Source organism: Octopus bimaculoides, chromosome 9, assembly GCF_001194135.2.
Source record: "Octopus bimaculoides isolate UCB-OBI-ISO-001 chromosome 9, ASM119413v2, whole genome shotgun sequence".
Lineage (NCBI taxonomy): Eukaryota > Metazoa > Mollusca > Cephalopoda > Octopoda > Octopodidae > Octopus > Octopus bimaculoides.
This window is the reverse complement of record NC_068989.1, coordinates 56,514,502-56,524,562: the sequence shown is the minus strand read 5'-3', so window position 1 is coordinate 56,524,562 and position 10,061 is coordinate 56,514,502. Positions and strand designations below refer to the sequence as shown.

General features: G+C 37.8%; 1 protein-coding gene across 1 annotated transcript in view; it reads left to right on the top strand.

Moving 5' to 3' along the window:
- LOC106873121 (structural maintenance of chromosomes protein 6) overlaps window positions 1-10,061 on the top strand; it is a 147,570-nt gene that overhangs the window by 21,680 nt on the left and 115,829 nt on the right. The window contains exons 4-7 of the mRNA XM_014920348.2: window positions 861-966; window positions 1,828-1,964; window positions 6,433-6,575; window positions 8,933-9,034. Coding sequence (XP_014775834.1) covers window positions 861-966; window positions 1,828-1,964; window positions 6,433-6,575; window positions 8,933-9,034 — 488 coding nt within the window. The remainder of the gene's footprint in view (window positions 1-860; window positions 967-1,827; window positions 1,965-6,432; window positions 6,576-8,932; window positions 9,035-10,061) is intronic.

The following is a 10,061-nucleotide window of genomic DNA, read 5'->3' as shown; positions in this document are numbered from 1 at the left end:
TATATATATATATATATATATATATATATGTATATTTAAGCCTTTAGCATTTAAACCAGCATAACCAGTGTACTACACAACCTTAATAAGATAGTTTGTCAGTCAGCTAACACTAGCAGGACAGGTTATTTTGTTTATGTCCTGTTACACTTTTCTATCTCAAATTAGTTCTTATAATGTCTATTGTGGTTGTGTGGTAAGAAGCTTGCTTCCCAGTCATGTGGTTCAAGGTTCAGTCGCACTGCATAGCACCTTGGACAAATGTCTGACCGAAACCTTGTGAGTGGATTTGGTAGGCGGAAACTGAAAGAAGTCTGTCATTCATATGTGTGTGTGTGTGTCTTTGTGTCTGTATTTGTCCCCCACCACCGCTTAACAACCACTGTTGGTGTGTTTGCATCCCCCGTAACTTGGCAGTTCGGCAAAAGTGGCCAATAGAATAAGTACCAGACTTAAAATATAAGTCCTGGAGTCAAGTCATTCGATTAAAAATTCAAGGTGGTGCCGCAGCATGGCTGCAGTCTAATGACTGAAACAAGTAAAAGATAAAAGATTATTTACATTAAATCTCAATAGTTAATTCATAAGAAGTTGAAAGATTTTTACATTTTTTTTCTCTAAGGTTTCTGCTTAGTGTTTGTTATTGACCATTGGTCAGTGTCAAGTTAGAGCAACAGTGTCAACAAGTTTGTGCCAAAACCTGAAACCTTCAGGTATTAAAAGGAGTCCATCCAGTAGTGGTCTGCTATATCTTATTTATACTCTTTTACTTAATCTATTTATGAATATCATTGAAGTTGATAAAAAAATGTAACAGAAAAATTGATAATTTGTTTCTGTAAATTGTGTCTTTTTTCTAGGTGGGAAAAGTGCTGTGGTTAGTGCCATTATTGTTGGTCTTGGCGGCAAAGCATCAGCAACAAGTCGAAGTAATTCTGTAAAAAGTTTTATCAAAAATGGCAAACAGTTAGTGTCTTATTTTCTATTTCATTTTCTGCTTTGTTGTTTTGTTTTTCTCCCAATCCCTTTTATTATTATCAGCTGCCTGGCTTCGTGCCGGTGGCACGTAAATAACACCATTTGAGCCGTTACCAACGTCGCCTTCCTGGCACTTGTGCCAGTGGCACGTAAAATACACCATTTCAACGTGGCTGTTGCCAGTACCCCCTGACTGGCCTTCATGCCAGTGGCACGTAAAAGCACCCACTACACTCTCTGAGTGGTTGGCGTTAGGAAGGGCATCCAGCTGTAGAAACTCTGCCAAATCAGATTGGAGCCTGGTGTAACCACCTGGTTCACCAGTCCTCAGTCAAATCGTCCAACCCATGCTAGCATGGAAAGCGGACGTTAAACGATGATGATGATGATGATGATGATCGTCTAGATTCAGAATTGGTCTTATTCGTGGTAGAATTATTGTGGGTAACAAGTTATTTCCTTTAACCTTAGATATCCACATGATTTCAATAAGCCATCAAGTGCTCAAAACCCTTCCAATGATATTTCCTTTTCAAGTACAACCAGTTAATATCAGCTTTTGGGTGGTGGGTTCCATACCTAGTCAACAACTTTCTAGTTTTTGTCAAGTTTCTACTTTTCACCTTTTGTCCAGTCCACAATTCCAGCTCCATAAAGTGATTGGCATAAGGAAAGGCATCCAGCTGTGGAAACCCTGCCAAAGCATCAAAAGCACAACACAGTCCTCTAACTTTTGAGATCTCAAACCATCCAATCCAAGGCAGCATGGAAGACGAATGCTAAGTTATGATGATGTTACTCAATGAGACTCTGTGTTACTCTATCTAATTAACATTACGTTCCTTCCAGGTCAGCTGAAATAATAATCCACCTGAGTAACGAAGGTGCTGATGCCTTCAAACCGGATCTCTTTGGAAATCAAATTGTGATTGAGCGTAAATTATGTCGTGACGGAGTAAACGGTTACCGTATTAAATCAAGCAATGGTAAGCATCATCATTATTATTATTATTTGCCTTTCATCCTTTTGGGGGTCACTAAAATAAATACCAGTCAAGCTTTGGAGTCGATGTAATTGACTAGCACCCTCCTACCAAACTTTCAGGCCTTGTGCCTATAATAGAAAAGATTATTATTGTTATGGTGTTGAGCTGGAAGAATAGTAAGCAAACCAAGCAAAATGCTTAGCAGTATTTCGCCCATCTTCATGTTCTGAGTTCAAATTCCACTGAGGTTGATTTTGCCTTTCATCCTTTCGGAGTCGATAAATTAAGTACCAGTGAAACACTGAGGCTGATGTAATCAACTAGTCCCCTCCCCACAAATTCCAGGCCTTGTGCTTATAGTAAAAAATATTATTATTATTATTATTGAGAGAGAGAGCAGTGCATGCCATCAAATTGATACTGGGGTAGAATATACGAAGCCCAGTATACCCATCATGACTACCCGTCTGGTAAGGATACACTAGGCACATGCATCATCGCCATTTGTGCGCGACATGGAGATCTCATATCAAGATAAACAGCGCATAACCTTGCAGGTGGAGCCCAGTTAGAATTTTCTTCAAGTCGAGTAGCCCATCCTACTTAAAAGGTCCCTGAATAAGGTTTGCTTAAGGATGTTGAACAACACACCCATGTTTCCAGAGGTGAATTATCCAAATCCCAGAGAATTCCTCTTAACACATGACTATGATGCTCTCCCACTACTTCTGCTCATGACCAGAGATGCATATATCGTCAGCCACTAAGGGACATGCTCAACTGGTTATGGTCAAACAACTGAGATGCAAATCTGTGGTATTGAGCAGAATACTTATCATCATCATCAGCAGCAGGCAGTGAGATGACAGAAGCATGAGCTCATCGGGCAGTAATGCTTAGCAGCATTTCTCCTAGCTCTTTATGTTCTAAGTTCTAATTCCACTGAGGTCAACTTTGCCTTTCATCCTTTTGGGGTTGATAAAGTAAGTACTAGTCAACCACTGGGATTGATGTAATCAGCTTCCCCTTGTCCAAAGTTCAGGCCATATGCCTATATTAGAAAAAAAATCATTATTATATTCAATATCATTATTATTATCTTAAGGACGACAAGCTGGCAGAATCATTAGCACACTGGGCAAAATGCTTAATGGCATTTCATTTGTCTTTATGTTCTGAGTTCAAATTTGAGGTCGACTTTGCCTTTCATTTTTTTCGGGGTCAATAAATTAAATATCAATTGATGACTGGGGCCGATATAATTGAGTTACTCCCTTCCTTGAACTTGCTGGCCTTGTGCCAAAATTTGAAACCTATATCATTATTGTCTTAATCATAGGTCCAGACATGATGTGTAGTTAAGAAATTTGCTTCCAAACTACTTGGTTTCAGGTTCAGTCCCAATGCATAGTACCTTGGACAAGCGTTTTTTTATTATAATCATGTGAATTTTAAGATTTGGTAGGTGTGTGTATTTCCACATGCCGTCTTCTTGACAAGTTGTGAGTAATAACAATAACATGTTTACATCACGGAAACAGTATATTCTATTGCTTGGTGGTCTTGTTGCTGTGAAGATGAGTGGAATTAAACATAGTTTATTTGAAAAACAAGAAAGGATTGGCAACGGGTACGGCATCCGTCTAGAATACTGCCTCAATAACTCTTTATTCTTTTCTCTTACTTCTTTCAGTCGTTTGTCTGTGGCCATGCTGGAGCATTGTCTTGAAGGATTTTAGTCAAACAAAATCAATCCCAGGACTTATTTTTTCAGCCCAATACTTATTCTGTCGGTCTCTTTTGTCAAACCACTAAGTTACCGGGGACAAAAATAGACCAACACTGGTTGTCAAGCAGTGATTGGGAGACAAAGACACACACACACACACATGACAGGCTTCCTTTAGTTTCTGTTTACCAAATCCACTCACAAGGTTTTAGTCAGCCCAAGGCTATCATAGAAGGCATTTACCAAAGGTACCATGCAGTGGAACTGAACCCGGAACCATGTAGTTGGGAAACAAGCTTCTTACCACACAGCCATGCCTGTGCCTGTTCTTGTTCAAATCATTCCAGCATGGAGAAAGTGACCATAAGAATGATGCAATATCATCATCGTCAACATCATTAGCTGTCCTTCTTTTGCAGTATCAGCTGCTGCAGGCATTCAAATTATTATGCCACTTTCACTCCAATGCCTGGTTATAAACATCATTTTACACATCTCGGTTCACTTAATTTGTAGTTATTGATACCAGATCATCTGAGAACATTACCTGAGATAGGTATGCATCTTATCCCTTGGAAGATGTAGCTCTCATCTGATTAACACTTTGGGATCAGAGCTAAGTATAAGATCATAAAACCCCATTGGTACTTAGTGTCATTTATGTTACCTTTTTTTAATTTGCACCTGATGATTAGCTGTTTGCTTGTAGGTCTGTTGGAATTGAAAAAATACTTGCTGGAAATAGCAGACAAATATCCCTCAGCTCAGGCATTTCATTTTCATTTTTAAAAATAAAGAAAGGACACATATGATAGTGATGTAGTCTGAGTTATTCTGTATGTAAAAAAAAAAAAAAATAAGAGAGGTGGCTATAATTGGAATTTCTTTGAACATAGTTCTGGGACAGAACAACAACAAAGATGCCAATGATGGAGCCTCTACAAGATTGCTTGACCTGCTAAAAATAGCAGCCAAGCCTCCCTCTTGTCTTGAAAAGAAACACCTGGGTGTGACTTTTGCCTTCCAAATGAACCCAGGGTCGACTTTGCCTTTCATCCTTTTGGGGGTCAATAAAATAAGTACCAGTTGAGCACTGAGGTCGATGTAGTTTACTTAGCCCCTCCTCTGAAATTGCTGGTCTTGTGCCAAAATTTCAAACCATTATTATTATTATTATTATTATTATTATTATTAAAGCAGTGAGCTGGCAGGCTACCTAAATGCTTAGTGGCATTTCACCCGTTGCTACATTGAGTTCAAATTCCACCAAGGTTAGCTTTGCCAGTTGAACACTGGGGTCTATGTAACCAATACATCCCCTCCCCCACAATTGCTGCCCTTGTGACAAAATTTGAAACCATTATTATCATTGGCAGGGTGGCAGAATCATTAGCATGCCGGGCAAAATGCTTAGTGGCATTTCATCTGTCTTTATGCTCTTAGTTCAAATTTGAAACCATTATTATTATTATTGTTATGGTGCATTAAAAGAAATGAAGATGTTTAGAAGAGATAGATAAAAGGCTGATACTTGATACACTCCACAGTTAGCTAAAACCATATACAATGTCATCCAGTGGGAAGCTTGAAGAATTTTAAAACTAGTTTCCTTTATAGGGACATGAAGAAACAAATTCCAATGTTAAAATTAGCAAGTTGAGCGATTGTGTAATACAGAATTTTTCTGATAAGCAGAAAGGGCACTTTCGGTTGTTGACGTACACAGGAGCGGATTCAATAACAGACCATTTAATCTTGTGCATCAAAGTAGATTTTATATTCATATGCTAATATGTAAACACTTCCTGATACTATAATTTTAGCAAAGCTTTTATCTTTTACATTCGATTTGTAACAGTCATTTGACTGCGGATATGCTAGGTTACTACCATCAATCCCAGTACTTGTTTTTAAAGTCTGGTACATATTCTATCAGTCTATTTTACTGAACTGCTAAGTTAACAGGGATGTAAACACACTAAACACTGGTTGTCAAGTGGTGGGTGGAGGATAAGCACTAACACACACCAACATACACACACACACACACGTGTAAAAAGCATCCAGTTCACACTGTGAAGTGGTTCGTATTTGGAAGGGCATCCAGCTGTAAAAAACATACCATAACAGACACAGAAGCCTGGTGTAGTCTTCTGCCTGGCCGGCTCCTGTCAAACCATCCAGCCCATGCCAGCATAGAAGGCAGACATTAAATGATGATGATGATATATATAGTATTTATCTACCACATTTACTCACAACACATTGATCAGCCTGAGACGAGTACAAGACTCTTGCCTAAGGTGCCTTGCCATGGGACTGCGCCCCAAACCACATGATTACAAAGAAAGCTTCAGACAATTAATATTCCGCTTGAATAATAGCTAGTTAATAGCTGCAGAAATATAAGAATAAGAATAGAATTACAGAAGGGTGATGTTCTGGGAATGAAGGACAATATTTAGTGGTATGTGGGTAGATCTTAAGAGAAGCAGTGGAGTGGACAGAGTAAAAGAAAAAGACCAGTGACTTAAGTGGCACCAAGACCAGCCAGATCCAAGGCCACTGTAGAAATGGTAAAAAAAAAAAAATGCAGGCGGTGGAGAAGACGTCTGCCGGCAGCTTCTTGCTAACTAATATAATATGAAAACAAAATGCTTACAACAAATTGTAATAAATTGATTATTTGATTGTGTTTTTGTTTAATCATTTATTTTCATCCCCTCTTTCTATAAACAGGTCAGATAATTTCAACTAAACGAGAAGACCTACGCAATGTCTTAGACAGTTTCAACATCCTTGTTGATAACCCTGTGGTCATCTTAAATCAAGAAATCAGCCGCAGCTTCTTACAATCAAAGAACGCAAGTGACAAGTACCGGGTAAGCGACTTAGGTTTGTTACTTAATGAAATGTGTAAGATGTGCAAGATGCAGGTGTGGTTTTGTGGTAAGAAGTTTGGTTTCCAACCACATGATTCTGGGTTCAGTCCCGCTGTGTAGGCACCATGGGCAAGTGTTTTCGATTATAGCCCTGGGCCAACCAAAGCCTTGTTAATAGATTTTGTAGTGAGAAACTGAATGAAGCTTGTCATATTTATGCGTATTTCTTATGTTGTGTCTGTCCCCACTACCACTTGACAACTAGCAATGACTTGTTTACATCCCCATAACTTGGCAGTTCATCAAAAGAGACCTATAGAATAAGTACCAGGCTTGAAAAAATATCTACTGGGGTCAATCTGTTCAACAAAAGTTTTCAAGGCAATACTCCAGCATGGCCTCAGTCCAATGACTGAAACAAAAAGTAAAAGATATATATATATATATTCATACATCTGTAGCTATATCTGTTGCCAGATCTTTCTCAAATTTAGTCAATAAAGACACAAATTCCACAGGAAGAGGATAATTTTTATTTCTTCCTTAACTAGAATTAATAGGAAGAAATTAGTTTCCATTCCCACACATGATTTTTCACCTTAGTGTAACTGTCTTATCAGGTGTACATATCCTCTATTCAGTAAATGCTTACAAAAAGGCACAGTGTTGTTTATTGTACCAAAGTTTCCCCCAATGATAGCAACAATGACCATGTGCTGTATAGGTTTTATTGAGAGCTCATTCAAATCCAGATACACTGAACATGCATACACATTTAGACATGAAGATAAAAGAACAGCATCAACTGGGGTTTGAAAGGCAATAACATATTCAACTACAAGATTAAATGGTCTGTTATTGAATCCACTCCTGTGTACTTCAACAGCCAAAAGTGCCCTTTCTGCTTATCAGTAAAATTCTGTATTACACAATTGCTCAACTTGCTAATTTTAACATTGGAATTTATTTCTTCATGTCCCTATAAAGGAAACTAGTTTTAAAATTCTTCAAGCTTCCCACTGGATGACATTGTATATGGTTTTAGCTAACTGTGGAGTGTATCAAGCATCAGCCTTTTATCTATCTCTTCTATACATCTTCATTTCTTTTAACATTTCTATTAATGCACCACCTTAATAATAATAATAATAATAATAATAATAATAATAATAATAATAATAATGGTTTCAAATTTGAACTAAGAGCATAAAGACAGATGAAATGCCACTAAGCATTTTGCCCAGCATGCTGATGATTCTGCCACCCTGCCAATGATAATAATGGTTTCAAATTTTGTCACAAGGGCAGCAATTGTGCAGGGAGGGGATGTGTTGGTTACATAGACCCCAGTGTTCAACTGGTACTTATTTTATTGACCCCGAAAGGATGAAAGGCAAAGCTAACCTTGGTGGAATTTGAACTCAGAATGTAGCAACAGGTGAAATGCCACTAAGCATTTAGGTAGCCTGCTAATTAGTCTGCCAGCTCACTGCCATAATAATAATAATAACAACAACCACAACAACAACAACAACAACAACAGCAACAGTAGCAGCAACAACAACAACAACAACAGTTTGAAATTTTGGCACAAGACCAGCAATTTCAGAGGAGGGGCTAAGTAAACTACATCGACGTCAGTGCTCAACTGGTACTTATTTTATTGACCCCCAAAAGGATGAAAGGCAAAGTCGACCCTGGGTTCATTTGAACTTAGAGCGTAAAGTTGGAAAAAATGCTGCAAAGCATTTTTTCTAGTGCAGTATTGATTCTACCAGCTTGCCACCTTAATAATAATGATTTTAAATTTTGGCACAAGGCCAGTAATTTCGGTGGGAGGAGCTAAGTTGAATGTATTGACCCCAATGTTCAATTAGTATTTATTTTATCAACCCCAAAAAGATGAAAGGTAAAGTAAACCTTGTCAGAATTTGAACTCTGAACATGAAGATGGACAAAATGCCCCTAAGCATTTTATTCAGCAGGCTAACAATTCTGCCAGCTCACAGCCTTATAATAATGATAATAATCATAATTTTTCTCTTATAGACACAAGGCCTGAGTGGGGATGGCTAAATCACATCAACCTCAATGTTGAACTGGTACTTTTGTTTTATTAACCCCAAAAGGATGAACAGCAAAATCGGACCTGGTGGAATTTGAACCCAGGCTATAAAGACCCAGAAGAAACGCCCCTATGCATTTTGCTTGATTCATTAATGATTTTATGAGCTCGCCACCTTAATAATAATAAGAAGAAGAAGAATTTGATGCTGCATGTTGTTAATAATAATAAATGTAATGATAAATGTGTGAAAATTTGAAACCAATGATAAATGTATTTGTTCTTTAATCAGTTTTTCCTCCAAGCCACCCAACTTGCTCAAATCCAAGCAGATTATGATGAAATGAAGGTACAAAAGAACTCGGCTAAAGAAATTCTTGCTAAAAAAGAAGAGGTAAATATTTTCCTATGATTTCTGTCTTCCTTTTATTTTCATCTTCAACTTGTTCATTTCTTTCGATTTTATGTTTATCATCTTTGTCTTCTTTCCCTTTCCCCTGCTCTATCACTTTCTTTTAAGTTTTTTTTTTTTTCCATATTTCCTCTACACACTTTCTACCTCTCTTGTTTCCTTCTCTTCTTCCCTACTTTCTTCTGTAACTCTTTATTTCTCTTTCTCTTATCTCCATTAATTCTTCTCTGTCCCATGTATTGGGTCATCCCATAAATAATGCGTTTTTTTTTTTCTATAATTTTATTTTTCAAAATTTAAGATAAACTAAGTTCTTTTTTATCTAAAATATACTCTCCTTCATTTTCTACAATGCTATTCCATCTATCTGGTAGACTTACAAGGCCCCTCTTTCAAAATTCACTTATCCATGATGAAAAATACTCCTCCAGTACTGTTCTGACCTCGTCTACAGAATTAATATTTTTCCATCCAAATGATTTTGAAGACTGCAGAATAAATGATAATCAGATGGGGCAATGTCCAGCAAATATGGTGGGTGGGGCATTGTCTCCCATTCAAACTGCTCCAACCTTTGGAATGTCATCCTCACTGTATGTGGCCAAGCATTATCCTAATGGAAGAATACCTTTTGCCTTGGAACCAAAGATGGTCGTTTTTCTTCTAGCGCTGATTTAAGCCACTCAGGCTGCTCTCCTTTGTTATCATTTGGTTTGGATTTAAAAGTTGAAAGTGGACTAAACCTTTCATATCCCACCAAATAGATAACACCTTACATGGGTGAAGACCTTCTTTAGCCTGGGATATCAGTGTTTCTCTTTTCCCTACTCACTGTCTTTGGTGCTTGACATTTTTATAGAGTCCATTTCACATCACCAGTCACTATTCGGTCCAAAAAAAGAAGGTTCATCCGTGAGACGTGACAGCAAAAAAGAGCACATATTCACTGTGTGTGTGGGGGGGGGGTATTTTTGTGACACGCATGTTTGTATACATACATTTATTTCCA